The sequence below is a fragment of the Myotis nattereri genome, assembly GCF_964212035.1.
Source record: "Myotis nattereri genome assembly, chromosome: 15".
Lineage (NCBI taxonomy): Eukaryota > Metazoa > Chordata > Mammalia > Chiroptera > Vespertilionidae > Myotis > Myotis nattereri.
In genome coordinates, this window is record NC_138090.1 from 14,824,000 (window position 1) to 14,841,828 (window position 17,829).

Consider the following 17,829-nt stretch of genomic DNA (forward strand, 5'->3'; position numbering starts at 1 on the left):
GGGGGAGCTAAGAGCTGGGGGGCAGGGCAAAGGCGGCCCTGCCGCCTTTGCCCTGCCCCCCAGCCATGATCAGAGAATCAGGCGCCTTTGCCGCCCTGGCCAGTGATAGCAGGAAGTAGGGGTGGAGCCAGTGATGGGAGCTGGGCACAGTCGAAGCTGACAGTCCCGGGAGCTAGGGGTCCCTTGCCTGGGCCTAAAGCGAAGCCCACAATCGCGGTGCCCCCCGCTGCCACTGCAGGTCCCTGCTGCCTGGGCCGGACGCCTAGGCCAGAGGCGTTAGGCCTGGGCAGGGGCGGAGCCTGCAACCGCGGGGAGCTGGGGGTCCCCTGCCCAGGCCTGACACCTCTGCCGGAGGCCTCAGGCCTGGTCAAGGGGCCGATCCGGTGATTGGTGATCGGAGGGTGATGAGGGTCAACTCCTCTGGCCGAGGCATCAGGCCTGGGTGGGGGGTGGAGCCGGGGATTGGGGGGATATGATGGTCCCGTTGCCCAGGCCTGAAGCCTGGGTCAGAGGCGTCAGGCTTGGGCGGGGGCTGGAGCAAGCGATCAGAGGGAGATGGGGGTCCCCTGCCCAGGCATGATTCCTGGGCCAGAGGCCTCAGGCCTGGGCGGGGGCCAGAGGCCTCAGGCCTGGGCGGGGGCCAGAGCCAGTGATCGGGGGGAGATGGGGGTCCCCTGTCCAAGCCTGACACCTCTGGCGGAGGCGTCAGGCCTGGGCAAGGGGCTGATCAGGTGATCAGAGGGTGATGGGGGTCAACTCCTGAGGGCTCCCAGTATGTGAGAGGGGGCAGGCTGGCCTGAGGGACACTCCCCCCACACACACACCCAGTGCACGAATTTCGTGCACCGGGCCCCTAGTACTATCAATATAAGAACTAAAAAGAAATCTTGGGACTCAGCAGGTTCATTTTACCAAGTAGTCAAAGTTAACATCACTCAGTGCAATGCACTGAGGACCTAATTATCACTCAGGTGGCATTCCTGCCCAAAGTGAAAACCTGAGCCCACTGAGGAAACAATCTGCCAAACCCTGAGGGAGGGACATTTAAAAACCGTCTTGTATTGTTTAAAAATGTGCATTTCACTAAAGACAAAGGCTGAGAAACTTTAGAATTGAAGGGAAATGCCAGGACAGTATTGGGGACAATATAGTAAAATGTGAACTGTTACATATTAGGTAATAATAATGTGTCAAATTTCTGAAACTTGATCATTGTACTTTGGTTACATAAAAGAACACCCTTTCCTAGGAGATACTTTGTACTGTGTGCATAGAAAGATAAAGAGCAAATGAGAAGAAATGCTAAAGATGGGGAAGTCTCGGTGAAAGGCTCTATGGGAGTTCACAACACTCAACTTTCCTGAATGACCGAAATGCTTTAAAGTAAAACAAAAAAGAGAGAGAAATGGTAACACTTAGTTTTATTTTAACAAATTTAGTGTATTTCTTCCCCAAAAAGATAAATCTAAATGCTTGCTCTTGGTGTATACCTCAAGTGTTAGCCTTCAAATTACTTAAGGAGAAAAATTTGGCTTATTTAATGAAAACGCACAGAAGTTTACAACCACATTTATTAGAAAAATATTATCACTTGGAAGTTCCCTTCTTTTGAGGTCGAAGGTTCGATCCAGGGCACGGTTCTGTTTTCAGCAAACCCCCTCCACATGGCAGGAACCCCAGCTCTGGGTGCTCTCGGGCCCAGGCATGGCCCAGTCCAACCGCAGACCCAGCCCACCCTCCACATGAGGAGTCATGAGAAGCAGGCAGGAGCCGGGCCTGTTCTTTCCATCCCGATGCAAGTGGAAATGAGATCCCAGAACTTGGCAGCGGCAGCAGCTGTCCAGTTTGCCTGCGGAACTTGCACTTCACCTTTTCTTCACAAACTTCTTTCTGGAAGCATTGGGATTTAACCGTCTCCTCCCGGCCCCCAAAGTGTTGTCTCGGACCTGCAGGGTAGCTGAGCGGCTGGAGATGTCGTTCTCTGCAAAGGGAGATACCCCAGCCTCATAGTCAGGGGCAAACACATCCGTTTTCTGCCGGGCCTTGCGGGAGAGTCGCAGCTGAGGGAAGCGCTGGTCCTCAGTCAGATGAGGGTTGACGGCATATTTGCCCCCTTTGGGAGCGGGAAGTGAATACTGCAAATAAGAAAGGCCATTAGAAGGACGTTGATCCATTTTCATACAAGTCAGATCCTGTTAACGTCAGCTTACATGACAGCTCTGGATGCAGGCGGATGACATCAATGTAGTCTCATCCACCGCCTGCTACATGCTAAGCACATGACATGCATCTTCCCACTTGATCCTCCCCTCAACTCACAGATGAGAGGGGCTAGAATGAACTCTGTAGTGTTCAGTTGAAACCTAAGTTATAAATTCAATTTTTAGTACATGTGTATTCATACACACATGTATATATTCACCATCTCTGCCCACCTGGACAGAGACGCCACCCTAAGACAATGAGCACACAAGTGCCAAGATATTTGCTTCTAAAAGCCATTCTTCATAAAGATGACCCAGAGCTGCTCAGAGAAATGGCCGATTCCAGGACAGGGGCACTATAAGAGTCGGAACATCTTGCTATGCTGGAAAGTGGAAAATGTTCAAATAATTGGGACGCAGAAGCCAGGCTGAAGGGCCTCTATAAACAGTGTGAACATCTAAGTAAATATGATGGTGATGGAGCACAGCCTGACGACTAAAAGTCCACAGACCATACTCACATAAATGAATACATTAAGAGGAGAAATTCCTCTTTACAGCAGAATGCCAGCTCATGTAGAAAGTGACAGAATGAGAAAATCACCACTTGGCAACCATCACTGTGAAAACTGATTCAGGTACTTTAACCACGAGTTGAAGTTGGATGAGAAACAGTATTACACGGCATTAGAGTATCTTTCCGTAAGTTGCTTATCACTAATGATAACGTTACAGGAAATTTGTGGCAAAGTTGGAATATGGCCTCAAAGATTAAAATCTTTGTGAAATCTAAGTGAAGGGTGGGTGGGCACTATTTGTATTATTTTTGCAACTTTTCTATACATCTAAAATGATTTCAAAATACAAAGTAAAAAAAAATTTCTTCTCGCGCATTAGAGGCAGTGGCCACTTGGAGAACTCAGTGCCAGGCTGGCTACGCTCTCGTGGTCCTTTGTCTCTCAGCCCTTCTCTCTCGATGCCTTAGAACAAACACATGGCTGTGCACTCAGCGGGGCCTCTCTTCTGTGCTGCGCATGTGGACACCTCTTCCCCTCTGGTCCACCCCAACCACGTGCACAAATCTACCCGCCGCCCTGTGAATGACCGCCCTCTTGTGGCCCCACACGCACTTGGCCCTTGAGACTGCCTGGAATTACTGGCTATTTCTCATTAAACTGCCAGCTCCTCAGAAACCTCACCCCCATCTGCACTGATGACAGGCTCTCAGTAGCTATCCTGCAGGAACCACGAGGATTTTCTGTCCTCCGTTCGTTTCGATGCCGGTGCTAAGAGGCCTCGCTTTCCCAGCCCTAGGCCCTGCTGCTGGAGGCGGAGAGACACGCCACTCACCCGGAGGCCTCGCGGGTTCAGCACCTTGGGGTTGCGGGAAAAGTGCATCCGCAGCGTCCCGTCGTCGCTGACGGTCACAGAGACTTTCTTCAGGGTCTTGTTTCCACAGTGTGAACAGAACACTCGGCTCATGTCGGAGGTTGTCCTGGAGACATAAAAGCAGATGCTTCGGACTGGAGCCACAGGCAGCCAACCTTGTCCCCAGAGCACAAGATGAGTCACAGGACTCACGAGGAGGAGGGAACGATAAGAAATGGGGAGTCTAAACAATCTCTCTGTTCAGACCCCCAAACACTGTACACGTCACAGACCAAGGCCTTCCGGCCTCATGCTGACGACAACCAAACGGCAGCTGCATTTCTGAGGCGAAGGGAAATGACACAGTGAAAACCGAGCATGTTGCCGCCTTAACAACAAATCCTTGCTGAGCTCGGTCAGGCATTCGCCTACAAGTTTCATATTAAACCAATCCTATGAGGTTGCTACTATCTTCAATTTACACAAGGGGGCAAGGTAAGGCAGCTTTCAAGATGACACAGCTCACAGGGCAGGTAAAAAGCCAGGGAGTCCGGCTCCAGGTTCAGTGCTCTCAGCATCACCGTGCTTTCTCAGGGGCGGATTATTACAGCTCGAAATACTGTGTCCCCACATGCGAGCCTGGGCATTAAGCCAGGAGGTGGTTCTGGAGGTGCCGATAATGTGCTAACGAATCACAGAGGACACATCATACAGGCTGCTATGGTGGAATAGGTGTGGGTGCTGAGGACAGACCTCAAGGCCTTGCCGCTTTTCTATCCATGAAAGCCCCAACGATGGACCTCCCACTTATGTATTTCAAAGAAAATCTCTGGCATCATTTCATCAGCAAGTATTTCAGTACTTATCACCAAGTAAGGAGGGCTCTTTGCTCCAGAACCCACACCCTAAATCAGGGGTCCTCAAACTGCGGCCCGCAGGCCACATGCAAATACAAATATTGTATTTGTTCCCGTTTTGTTTTTTTACTTCAAAATAAGATATGTGCAGTGTGCATAGGAATTTGTTCATAGTTTTTTTTTAAACTATAGTCCGGCCCTCCAACGGTCTGAGGGACAGTGAACTGGCCCCCTGTTTAAAAAGTTTGAGGACCCCTGCCCTAAATCCTATGCCACTACAATAAGGACTAAAAACGCCTCCTTCGATTTCTCAGGTGGGCGGCCACTGGCAGTCTGTCCCAGGGGTTTCATTGCCTGGTGGGATGCGGTATACATATGAATGAGGTACGCAAGGCAAGGCTCTCCTTCAGGAAGTTTGTAGAAGGGACAGGAAGAGCAGAGAGTGTTCGGCAGAGGGCACGGGGTTCGATGATCAGCTACGTACCTGAAACAGCCGTGGCAGCGCAAGATGTAGCTCCGGGCCTCCCGGATCAGCATGCCGTTCACCGCCAGCACGTGCAGCCCCATCTGAAGCAGAACATTCTGCAGCCAACAAGTTAAAGCAGCACTGAACTCAGAGCACAACTCAATTTTCTCTTAACGTCTGAATAATGACAGTTGAAGGAACTTCACAAACCTTGGTTGGGCTCCTAAAGGACTTCTGCTAAGGAAAAGCAAGCTTAGGGTGGCTCTCAAGATAAGTAAAGTAGGGCAAGGACCCAGAGTTACCTCAAGAGCTGGGATCTGTGCTCAGCAATGTCTCTTAACAGAGACATTTATTTTGTCAGAGCAAATATACTCATTTCTGACCTGGAAACCCTCTATACTTTCCCGGAGCACTTAACTGAGCAAAGAACATTGTGTAAAAGAAAAGCACCAACAGATTATGAAAACATTAAAGTTTAATGTCTTAGCCCTGGCTTGTGTGGCTTAGTGGTTGGGTATCGTCCCATGCACCGAACGGTTGCCAGTTCGACTCCCAGTCAGGGTACACGCCTGGTTTTCGGGCTCGATCCCCAGTAATTGGCAGGAGGCAGCCAATCGATGTTTTGCTCTCACATCGACATTCCGTCATGTTATGATTCTCTAGCCTCCAAGCAAACTAAAAATTACCGAAGAACACAGGCAAAGTTTCTAGAACCATTAGAACAATAACCCTGTACAGACCCCCAACCCTCGGAGGGACAGGTATGACACTAAGCCCAGCGCTAACTGATGCCCTCCACCCACCTGCATGGCAAAGTCTGTGGTCACGCAGCCGACCCGCACGTCCTTCGGGACGGCGCACTGTTCAAAATCCCGCTGGATCTGCTTGATGTTGCTGGGGGTTATCCACCCCCCATCGTCATCACTACCTTCATCTTTCCTTTCTTCAAACCCATTCTCTTCCTCCTCACTTGGAACATCCTCGCCTTCGTCGATCTGAAACATAACAGAATTCATGAACCTCCAGCCCACAGGAGCAAAAGGAGAAGCTAGTGTGCTGTCTGTCACCAGGAGAAGGTAGTCATCAGGGCCTTACCAACAGCTCCTGCAGATCACGATCAATATTAGGCAAAGGGTTCCTCCAGAACATGAAGGAACTGAATTCCAGGTCCTCAGGCTCACCGGCTGGGTGTTCATGTTCCACTGCTTCTCGTGGGGGTCTAGGCTAAGGTTAAAATAATAACAATTTTAAGACCTGAACATTGAGAGGGCTACGTATAATATGATATATATGACATACAAGTCAGACCAGACAGGGTGGGACAAACTATAATATTAGTCTAGGTAAATTTGGTTCAGTGTAAACAGTTAACTTGTGGAGATGTGACTCGTGGCAGAAAGGGCATGATGAACATGACTTGTCTAAGGAATTACCTTTGAGGGCAGATGGAAACCAGAAATGTGTAGAGGAGTTTCAGGGTGCTGAATCGATGAGCTCACTTTAGCCTTAAAAAGAAAAAAGTGACAGCTCTAAGCAAAGAAATACAGTTTGAAAATTCAACATGGAAGAGTAATTAAAAGAGAAAACAATATTTTCCCTCGGTTACTGAAGTAAAAGATATTCAGTGTTTAAAAAAATTGGAGGTCTGGCCAGGTAGCTCAGTTGGTTAGAGCATCATCCCAATGCCCCAAGGTTGTGAGTTTGATCCCAGTCAGAGTACATAAAAGAATCAACCAATGAATGCATAAATAAGTGGAACAACAAATCTATGTTTCTCTCTCAAATCAATAAAATTAAAAAAAAAAAAAGAACCGGAAAATATAAATACATACAGTCACGTGCCGTTTAAAGACAAGGACACATTCTGGAAGATGCGTCATTAGGCAGTTTCCTCATTGTGCTAACATCACGGATGCACCTACATGAACCCGGGTGGTGTAGCCTGTTCCACACCGAGGCCATATGGTATACACGCCGTCCGTGTGGTTCGGCGCTGACTGAGATGTCATTATGCGGCACATGACTGAGTAATTACTCCGCGATTCCACCACCAAATGACCGCTTTGGGACGTTTCTTTTTTTGTCCTTATCCATAAAGCTGTAGCGAACACCACCATCCATAAACTCAAAAATAGCGTTGCTTGTTTGTTTGTATATATCTTTTTATATGTCAATGATGTGAGAGGATCACTGATCAGCTGCCTTCTGCCCGATTGGGGATTGAGCCCGCAACTTGGGCATATGCCCTGACCGGGAACCGAACCGTGACCTCCTGGTTCACAGGTTGGCGCTCAATCACTGAGCCACCGCGGCCGGGCAACTCAAAGGTATCTTTGGTTACATCCTTAGGATAAATGCCTAAGAGTGAACTGCTCTTAGTGAAAAGATAGGCTGTTTTAAAGCTTCTGATACAAAATACGTAAGTCCTGCCCAAAAGGCTGCAGGAAAAGTCAATTTCTAAGATTTAGGAATAGGTGGATGCCAAACAGAAACCCAGGTATGTCACTGAGTCAGTACAACTACTCCATTCAAACCTCTCCCCCACCTTCACCCCCACCCCCCAAAAAGACACCCATAAAACATTCCAGTGACATGCAGAAGTCTGTAGTTTAGGCATCACTTTTTTTTAGACTTTCTGGAGTGAAGGACTCTAAACCTACATGAAAACAAGCTGAAAAAAAAATGTATTTTCATGGCTTCAAAAAGAAAACAAGCTGAAGACAGTTCTGGCAGGTATAGGAACACGAGCCCACTGTGGTTTTGATGACTTAAGGCAGAGGAGAGCAAGCAATTCTTTGTCAGCACTATTTGAAATGAATTATTATAAGGTTAATTATCTGGCTCCCCAACTTCTCTGACCTTGAAAGAGCCAATAGGGCCCACGCACAGATAGATTAGTCCAGCCGTGGGCAAACTACGGCCCGCGGGCAGGATCCGGCCCGTTTGAAATGAACTAAAAAAAAAAAAAAAGACTGTACCCTTTTATGTAATGATGTTTACTTTGAATTTATATTAGTTCACACAAACACTCCATCCATGCTTTTGTTCCGGCCCTCCGGTCCAGTTTAAGAACCCATTGTGGCCCTCGAGTCAAAAAGTTTGCCCACCCCTGGATTAGTCTCTTCAACCTGGGCAAGGCGGCCAAGTCCCCAAAAGCACAACAGGAACCCAGAATTCTGGTGTCAGGGTTTAAAACAAAACAAAACAAACAAAAAAAACCAACAACACACAAGCACCTAGTGCTCTTGCTTCTGAAAAATTTCTAGTTTAAAAAAAGTGAGAATGTCACTTATTTTCACACTTTCTGCATTTTCCAAATTTAACCAATCTTCCCAAGAACCTACAAATCAAAAGACTTACACACATTTGCTAACTGCAATGTTTGACCCTTATTTGGAACTCGATCCAAACAAATAAGCTATTTTTACATTTTTATAAAATTGGGAAATGTGAATGCTAACTGGTTATTTTGATAAGACTAGGGAGTTATTATTAGAATGTTATAGGTATATAATAAGGATGGTTTTGTGGTTATTTTTTAAAAGAGACACACCTATCAGTGAAATATGATGTCTAAGTTCAAAAGGGCTGGGTCAGTAGAGAGGAAAACAGATCGTAAGTTGATAACCGTGGAAGCAGAACAGTGGGGACCCAGGGTCCATTCCCTCTACTTTTGTGTATCTGATACCCCCCATAATAAAAAAGTCAAGACAAAAAAACAACAACCCCAAAAACCAACAGTCCTCCCGATTTACCTTTTCTGGTTCTTGTTTTAAGTGTGACACCCCAACAAACTCTGCCTCCAGCTGGTAGGTAAGTGCCAGCACTTGGATGTCTGTGGCAGAGAGGCTGGGATAGTCTCCAGTTTTCTTTGAAAACTCAGTCACTGTAAACAAAAGAGTCTCAACTTCATTTAGAGGCAAAAAGTCATATGACCGCAGATAAAGATAATGAAAGTCTGAAAAGAACTTAGGATCAATATGTCAAGAAAAACCTCTTAAGACTACCATCCATTTCCTCATCTTTTTTCTAATCATAGCTGACATCTATATTCTCTACCACCAAGATTCATGCCAGTTAGGTTACTGTGATATCCTTATTGAGTACAGATGAGGAACGGGAGGACAAAGTTAATAGGAAGGCACTCAAAGTTAGCATGATATTTGCAAATGATGAGTTTTTGGTATTACGTCAGAATAGAAGGTCTCTTCTCTCCCAGTTCTAAAATTCTTTGATGTTTAACAATTGAGATTAATAGAATGGATGACCAGATTCCAAAGTGGGATGGAAAGTTAATCCGGCCAATATCTGTTGTAGTCTATGACGGAAAAAAAAAAAAAATTATTGGTTGCTTTGTAATACATATTGGACAGTTTTTATGTATTAAAATAACAACCCCCCCCCCCATGTTTACCACATTGTAAATGCCAGCGGCTGTTATTGTTACTCTCCTGAGACATCAACAATAAACATGCACAATAACATTTTCTGACATAGTAACAGAAAGGGGTCTTGTGCTACACCGTCACATGGGTCACATGGGACGGTAACTATACTGCTTACATTTCCTAAAAGCGGACACCAATTCACAGCAGCAACTGCACTGGGCATTTACTAGCAGTATCTCACACGAGGCACTGTGGTAAAAGCTTTGCATGTCATCCTTCAACCAAATCCCACTACATGCTATTAGTGTTTGTTCGGAAAGATGCAGTAACTCCCCCTTAAAGCTTTCACAGTAAGTTGGTGGGAAAAGCTACAGAAGAGTCACAAACGAACAGCGTAGCAAACATTTTCATTATCAGCCCCGAAACCCCACAGACACTTCCAGTCACCTAGGACAGTGGTCGGCAAACTCAATAGTCAACAGAGCCCACTATCAACAGTACGACGATTGAAATTTCTTTGGAGAGCCAGATTTTTTAAACTGAAACTATCTAGGTAGGTACATTGTTATTCACTTAATTAGGGTCCTCCCTAAGCTGGCCTTTGCTAAAAACGTCCTCAGTCTGACTGAGGTACGTTTGCTGAGGTCGACCCCTTCCAACGCTCCCATCCACACTCGTCCTGTGTACTTGTTTCGGGACTTTTCCTGGGCGCCGGCACCTGGATCCCCAGGGAGAGATCAATGCTGACGCCCAAGCCAAGTGTAAGTGTTTCGTTTCCTTCAGGACTAATGGAAAGCCGAAGGCCACCCCTTGTTTTTCTGAGTTGAGCCTGGCCTCCATTTCCGAAACAATTATCCAAAACAATGCCCACTCTGATCTACCGAAAAGACATGGGCCAGAGCCCTGGCCGGTTTGGCTCAGTGGATAGAGCGTCGGCCTGCGGACTCAAGGGTCCCAGGTTCGATTCCGGCCAAGGGTATGTGCCTTGGTTGCGGGCACATCCCCAGTAGGGGGCGTGCAGGAGGCAGCTGATCGATGTTTCTCTCTCATCGAAGTTTCTAACTCTCTATCCCTCTCCCTTCCTCTCTTTAAAAAAATCAATAAAATATATTTAAAAAAAAAAAGACATGGGCAAGAGTAAGAAATCCAGGCTCTTTTATTTTTAATCCAAACAAACTCACCGAATGGTTGCCAGGCACTAGCCACTATGCTGAGCGGCAGAGCTCACTGAACGCTCCCAGCAGCCGCGGAGGCGGGCGCTGTTATTGCTCCCATTTTACACACGAGGCGATCGAGGCCGAGACGGTCCGAGTGTCACACCCAGGGCAGAGCCAGTCACTGGCAAGACCCCGCGGACGCAGATCGGGAAGCTTTTCCTCCCACCGCCTCCCGAGAACCTGAGGTTCCTAAACCAGCTGCTGATCAAGGGGCCCCACCCGCACCCCGGACCCGGCTCCGCCCATGGGCCGCCGGGGCAGAGGCACTCACCCAGCCGCACGTATTCCGGGAAGGGCTCTTTGAAACGCAGCTCGTAGGGCAGGACGGCGAGTCGCCGGCGCGTGGCCTTGTCCCGAATCTCGGTGACCACGTCCCGGATGGTGTAGATGTTCTTCCCAATGTCCTGCACGGAGACCGGCCCAGCTCATCGCCCCCGCACGGGCCGCCGGCCCACAGCCTGCTCCCCGCCACCCGAGCTCCCCGTACCTGCAGAGCCGCGTCCCGCAGGAATGCCCCGGCGTCCGCCACAACGTGCTCCACCGGAGCCATCTTGGCTAGACGACCCCGAGCGCGCCTGCGCGTGCCCCTGCGTCCCACTCCGGCCTCGGGAGCCGGGAGGAACGGCCGCAACTGAGCGGCGCCCCCTGGCGGCCACTCCGGCACCAATCGGCTCCGGCTACTTGTGCGCATGCGCACTGCGCCGGCCAGGGGCTGGGGGCGGGGCCGAACCCTGGGGGTGTGAGGGGGAGATACCTGAGGAAATAGGTTTCAGCATCCAGGCCTTAGCGCTTTATTTTTTTAACTTTTATTTTATTTTTATTTTTTTAAAATTAAATCTTTATTGTTCAGATTATTACAGTTGTTCCTCTTTTTTCCTCCCATAGCTCTCCTCCACCCAATTCCCACCACACCCTCTGCCCTTATCCCCCCCCTCCCCCCCACTGTCCTCATCCATAGGTGCACGATTTTTGTTCAGTCTCTTCCCACCCCCCCCCCCCCCCCAATTGTCAGTCCACTCCCTTTCTATGCCCCTGGTTCTATTATATTCACCAGTTTATTCTGTTCATCAGATTTTTTATTCACTTGATTTTTAGATTCACTTGTTGATAGATATGTAATTGTTGTTCATAATTTGTATCTTTACCTTTTTTCTTCTTCTTCCTCTTCTTAAAGGATACCTTTCAGCATTTCATATAATACTGGTTTGGTGGTGATGAACTCCTTTAGCTTTTTCTTATCAGTGAAGCTCTTTATCTGACCTTCAATTCTGAATGAGAGCTTTGCTGGATAAGAACATGTAAAGCCAGTGTGTGTTGTCATTGTTAAAAAGTCAATACCTACTTTAATGATCACAAGTCCATAAGGTAGGTATTATTTTACAGTCAAGGGATAGCTACTTGAGACAATTCAATACAGCTATCATGGCTAGTAAATGGTTGTTAACACTCAGGCAAAGCGACTCCGAGCCACTTTCTCAATCATGACGCTACAGCAGTGATTTTCAACCTTTCTCATCTCATGGCACAAGCTAATTACTAAAATTCTGCAGCGCACCAAAAAAAATACATGTTTTGCTGATCTGACAATAACAAAAAATAGGTATAATTTTGACTCATTCACACCAGATGGCTATTGCTGTGCTGGCTGTTGTCATTTTTTGGTTTGACAATCGAAGGGAAAAGAGGTCAGTGCCCATGACTAAACCGTCGGGTATTGCATGTTTTACAAATTACGGCACGCCTGTTGAACATCGCCGTGCCACTATAGTGACGGATGCGTAAGCATCCCCATCTCATTTTGAATAACTTGGAGCCAGGGGTCTATGTCTTATTTACTTTAATATCCTTGCCCCACTGCCCTAAGCAAGGTGCACTATAGACTAGCAAATCACTCATTGCTCAATCGAACTGAGGGGTCCGGGATGATTTCCGAATTCCCTTTCAAACCTGAGATTTCATCATTTTGAGGTCTGGCCTATGACAAATTCATGCTGGTGAATTTTGGCTGAATGGTAATCGAGTTTTCGGTCACCAGTCTTCAGCGATGTTGGCTTATCCCCATGCCTTCTTTGTCAAGTCTTCCCTCCAATCTTACCCCTCAATTATAACTTATGCGTCCACTTCCAAAAATCCTTCAGTGCCTGTAGCCATTACCCACATCCTTTTTCCTTCTCCAGACACATAACTGCTCTTACCACTTAACCTCTTCAACTGCCAGAGCTACTGACTGGCTCCTGCCCTACCTACCCTGCTTAAATTGTCCAATTGGAGGCTTTTTCTAATTTTCCAGTTCATCACGTGTGTTTTTTAGTTTTTATTTCTTTTTAAAAAATATTTTTGTTGGTAGCTCAGTTGGTTAAGAGTGTCCTCCCAATACACTAAGGTTGTGGGTTCCATCTCTGGTCAGGGCACATACAAGAAACAACCCATGAATGCACGAATACATGGAACAACAAATCGATGTATCGCTCTTTAAAAATCAATAAATAAATTTTTTAAAAATGAAGAAAATCCATGCAGGGTGTTCAGGGAAAGAAGGGTGATGCCTGGTGTAACACAGGGTGACTGGGTAGCTGGGGACAGGGTCTCTCAGAGGTGAAGTGAGCCACGAAACACATTTTTTTTTAATTTTTAAAATTTTTATTGTCTAAAGTTTTACATATGTCTCTTTCCCGCATCCCCCCATTGACACCCCCCTCCCGCCATTCCCACCCCAGGCAGGCCCCCACCGCCCCAGTGTCTGTGTCCATTGATGATGCTAATATGCATGCACACAAGTCCTTTGGTTGCTCTCTAACCCCCCTACCTCCGCTGCCATTTGTCTCTGGATCTATTTTTGTTCATCATTGTATGGAAACACTTCACTTTTGTGGAGCTCCTGTTTTTTTTGTGTTGTTGTTTTTTTTTAAAGTGAAGAAATCTCAAACATTATTAGGAAAATCTGGTCCCTTTAAAGCAGTTTGCATGAACAACACTTTCAAATACATGTTGGACAATGTATAACTCACTGAGGTCTTCCGAGAGAGAGAAGGCATTGCTGGCGTGCCAGTGAAAACCCGAGTTACTTTCCAGAACAACCGGAAGATGCAGCCGCTATGAGACCCCGTGCTTAACAGGATGGGGAATGGAACCCGCTACCCTTCAGCGTACTGGGCAGTGTTCCAGCCAAGTGGCCCACACCGGCCAGGACTACAACTATTGATGACTCGATTAAATAGCTACCTCTCACCTGTAACGTGGGGCTAACGATAGATCCAACCCCGGGGTGGGTGGGAGGAGTAAGCGACCGGCATTAGTGAGTCCTCGACTGATCGCTGGGGAGCGAGCACTCCGGCGAGTGGGAAAAGCTTCGACTTTTAGACGCGCAGAGGAAAAAATAAATAAATAAATAAATAAAAAATAAACGCGCAGAGGATAAGAATGCCTCCTCCCGGGCAGAGGATCCCAGGCCCGGCCTCGGTTGTCCCACACCTGCGGCCCGGCCAGCCTCTTCCGGGTCAGGTGACCGCGCGCGGCCACGTGACCCGGCCCGAGTGCGGGCGCTGGAAGGCGGAAGTGAGAGAGGAGTTGGGCGCCGCTTCTGTAGCCGCGCGGCAGGTAGCGTGCGCGGGCGCTGGGGGTGCGGCGGGCCGGGGTGCGGGGCAGGCCTGGGGTGGCGGCGGCTCGCGGGGGACAGGGGGGCGGTGCGGCCCGGGCGCCGGGGGGCGGTGGCTTCCTGTGGGAGGGGCCTGGCGCGGCGGTTCCGGCCTCCGAGGAGGGGTGTCCCGGCTCCCGCCCTGGAGGGGTGGGCGCGCCGCGGGCTGCGCGCGGGGGCTGCTCCGAGGGGGGCGCCGAGGCAGCCGCGGGTGCGGCTGCGGGCAGCCAGTCCTTCTGGAAGGGGCATGGCGCTTAGGCGCCAGGGATGGAGAGGGTGGCCTCTGTGGAGGGGTCGGGACCGGGGGAAGGGGCGACTGGGGACTGAACGGGAAGGGGGCGCCCGAGAGTGGGCGTCTGCCGCGGAGGGCAAGAAGGGGAGATGCAGAAGATGCTGCCTGAACCCCAGCTGGGAGCCTCTCCCTTCTCCCTCCTTCGGAAGTGATAGTTACCCGAGACTTTGATTTCGGTCCCATTCAGTTTTTAAACTTCAGGAGGGACCACAGGATCTTCTCTTGCTTTCGTCACACCCACTTAGCCCTGCTTGGGTAGGGAGGGTTTCCACTTCCTGGGAACCTAGCCCTGCAGATCATCTTTCTTTGAGATTTTTTTCCCCAGATCCCATCAATTTCTAAGCTGGGGAAAAAAGGAAAAAAAAAAAGAGTATGTGGGCACTTTTGCTCTGGCCGTAGGATGGCTTTTAGCCTAAACTGTGGAGGGCCACCTAGCTCCGCCTGACCTCAGCACCATCGCGATTGCTGAAACCTTGGACAGTGTCTCCTTACCCGGCGTCCTGACTTTTCCTCTTCTGTTTAAATTATTCAGCGTCCCTGACCATGTGACTGCTTATCTTGACACACTGATTAGGTAGGGTGACTGCGAGGTCTGTGTTGTGCTCCTTAGAACCATGGTTTTAGGATCATGATTTTTGAGATTAAACGCCTTTGTGAAAAGCTGTTCGTCCTTTTTTCCTCTTTCTTTCTTTGTGTTGACGAAGCTTTGCAGCAGTGGAATGAATTTCATGGATGTGGTATAACTGGAGCGAATGCTCAGGCTGGACAGTCACAGGAGCCGGCATGGTTCTGAACCCAAAATGTTACAAGTAGGGGGGAAGAAAAGCACTTCGCTAACGTATTCTGAGTTCAAGTTTTTGGAGTATTTGATAAACGTTTACAGATGATTTTTGTAGCAGTCCAGTGAGTTATGTTCGGAAGGTATTATTCTCATTCCACAATGAGCAAGCAGAACTAAGAGAGATGACTTGATTTTTCAACAGTTGATTGCTCTTGTTGACCTGCTGGACTGCTAATCCTTCAAGGGCAGTCATGTCTTAGTTGGTTTGTTTGGCTACTAGCCTAGTGTATGGCACGTTGTGGCACTTGGTAAGTGTTTAGTGAATACAATTTCTGAAGGTCACAAAGCAACAAGTGTAGGACAAGGGATTTGAACCCAAGTCCTAGCTCTTCTCTCGTCTGATTTGCCAGTTTGTGTTATTGGTCCACAGTGAATACGACAGGCCTGGGGAAAAGGCTTGGCTGGGCTTCTCAGCCTCTTACTTGATGACTACTTTCCTGTTTACAAAGGGCCGATATCAGCATCTCATTTAACTTTCACCACAGTCCCGTCAAGGCCAGTGTTGTCCCTGTTCTACCAATAAAGAAACCGAGGCTTAACAAAGTCCTTGCTTTAGAGTCCAGAGCTAGTGAATGACTGAGCAGGGACCCACGGCCAGGCCTTTTATCCTTAGACCCATACTTTTCCAGTCATAGAAGGACATAAAGTTTTGTTTTAAAGTGTTTTATCAAGTATAAACGTATGCCATTTTAAGAAAAAAAATAGTATATAGACAGCAAAAATTGTGACTGTAGGATGCAATCAAAGTTCGGAACTCTGTACTGTACCATAGCTGCCTCTTCCTGGGAAAACATTCTCTCGTCCAATGAATATTTGTAAGTGCCTGCTCTGTGCCAGGCATTGTTCTGGAGTTGAGCTGTCCAGGATGGTGGCCACTAGACACATGAGGCTGTCTAGCACTGGAGATGTGCTATGAGCATAAAAGACACACCTGATTTTGAAGGTTTAGTATAAAAAAAGATAATATCTCATTGGTATATTTATATTATAGTAAATATAACATTAATATAATAAATGTAATATTAATACAACGTGAGTACATTCCCTAATTGGTTATTTAAGTTTTTTTGGGTTAAACACAGTGTAAATGGAATTTAATTCACTTGTTTTCTTTTTTAGTTTTTAAAAATGTGTTTCCTAGAAAGTTAAAAATTATATTGGACAGTGCTGTTCTAAACACTGGGAATATAGCACACAAGGGAGGCAAACATCTCTGCCCTTGTGGATATTACATTTTAGTGGGAAAAGGCACAATAAACAGAACAACCAAGTATATGATGTTATAATAAGGCATGGAAGTGGGCTGTGGAATGTCGGCTGGGGTGGCAGTTTTGAGTTTGGGTCCTCAGAGAAGCCTTCCTGAGAAGGTGCCGGCTGAGTGAAGATCTGAAGAAGATGAGGGGGACAAAGCTGTGTGGCTGAATGGGACATAGTGGTCCAGGCAGAAGGAACAGCAAATTCAACAGTCCTACAGAAGGAGCACCCCCGGCGGGTTTGTGGACCACCCGGGAGGCCCCTGGCTGGAGGGATGTGATGGGGGAGAGATGCTGAGGAGGAGGTCAGAGAGGTGGTGAGGGTAAGGGGAGAGATGGGCAGGTGGTGGAGGGCTTTGCAGGCCTTGGTAAGGACGTTGGTTTTCATTCCATTGGCACCATTGGAGGGTTTTGAGCAGTGGGAGTGGGCACGATCCATCCTACCTTTTAAGAGGCTCGCTCTGGTTGCCATATGAAGAAAAAAGAAAGAGGAGCAAGGCCAGAAGCAGAGAGACACGTTCAGAGGCGATGGCCATTTTCCAGGTGAAGGCTGGGCCAGGTGGTAGCGATGGAGGTGGTGAGGAGAGGTTGGGCCCTGGGTATATTTTGAAGTATAGCCAACAGGGTTTGTGGATGTGGGGTGTGAGGAAGAAAGGTCAAGGGTGACTCCACGGTCTGTGGTGTGAATAACTAGAACTGGTGTCGGCAAACTGCGGCTCGCGAGCCACACGTGGCTCTTTGGCCCCTTGAGTGTGGCTCTTCCTAAGCCTCAGGAGTACCCTAATTAAGTTAATAACAATGTACTTACCTATATAGGTTAAGTTTAAAAAATTTGGCTCTCAAAAGAAACTTCAGTCGTTGTACTGTTGATATTTGGCTCTGTTGACTAAGGAGTTTGCCAACCACTGAACTAGAAGAATGGAATCATCCTGAACTGCAGTGGGGAAGCCTGGAGGAGGAACAGGGTTGGGGCTCACTTTTGTTCACGCTGGTCCTGAAACCTCAGTGCCAGTGTTGTGGACAATTAGAGAGTCTGGAGCTGGGCCTGGGCTGGAGATGCACATGTGGAAGCAGTTAGCACGGGGACAGTATTTACAGTTAAGCGCCTGGGCCAAGTCACTTACGGAGCAGTGTGGATACATATCCAAGGAGTGCTTCTTATTGGAAGTCAGATTTTGGAAATAAAAACTGTTTATGCTATTATACCCGTGTAGCAAAGCATTGTATTATATCTCAGGGAACTTGGTTTCCCCTCTTTGTCCCCTTTCATGTAGAGATTCTTTTGCAGACTGCAAGGTAACGGGCTTCT

At 47.9% G+C, this 17,829-nt stretch overlaps 2 protein-coding genes across 2 annotated transcripts in view; one reads left to right on the forward strand and one right to left on the reverse strand.

The window, feature by feature from the left end:
* Positions 1-1,402: 1,402 nt before the first annotated feature.
* Positions 1,403-11,090, reverse strand: NOB1 (NIN1 (RPN12) binding protein 1 homolog). Its single transcript, XM_081108396.1, has 9 exons — positions 10,988-11,090; positions 10,772-10,904; positions 8,651-8,781; positions 6,329-6,400; positions 5,991-6,119; positions 5,699-5,890; positions 4,914-5,011; positions 3,555-3,699; positions 1,403-2,135 (listed from the first exon to the last, which is right to left on the reverse strand). Exons 1-9 carry the CDS (start codon positions 11,048-11,050, stop codon positions 1,866-1,868), a joined length of 1,233 nt encoding a protein of 410 aa, XP_080964522.1. The 5' UTR covers positions 11,051-11,090; the 3' UTR covers positions 1,403-1,865.
* Positions 11,091-14,047: 2,957 nt separating this feature from the next.
* The window catches only part of WWP2 (WW domain containing E3 ubiquitin protein ligase 2), a 119,723-nt gene continuing 115,941 nt past the window's right edge, over positions 14,048-17,829 (forward strand). Inside the window, exon 1 of the mRNA XM_081107031.1 lies at positions 14,048-14,097. The gene's annotated coding sequence lies outside the window, so the exon portion shown is untranslated. The remainder of the gene's footprint in view (positions 14,098-17,829) is intronic.

Excerpts from the sequence above, each read along its gene's own strand:
- NOB1 (XM_081108396.1), bottom strand. The coding sequence starts at position 11,050 with ATGGCTCCGGTGGAGCACGTTGTGGCGGACGCCGGGGCATTCCTGCGG. Across the intron at positions 8,782-10,771 it reads CCCGGAATACGTGCGGCTGG|TGACTGAGTTTTCAAAGAAA; the intron begins GTGAGTGCCTCT and ends TTTTGTTTACAG. Across the intron at positions 6,401-8,650 it reads TAAAACAAGAACCAGAAAAG|GCTAAAGTGAGCTCATCGAT; the intron begins GTAAATCGGGAG and ends TTTCTTTTTAAG.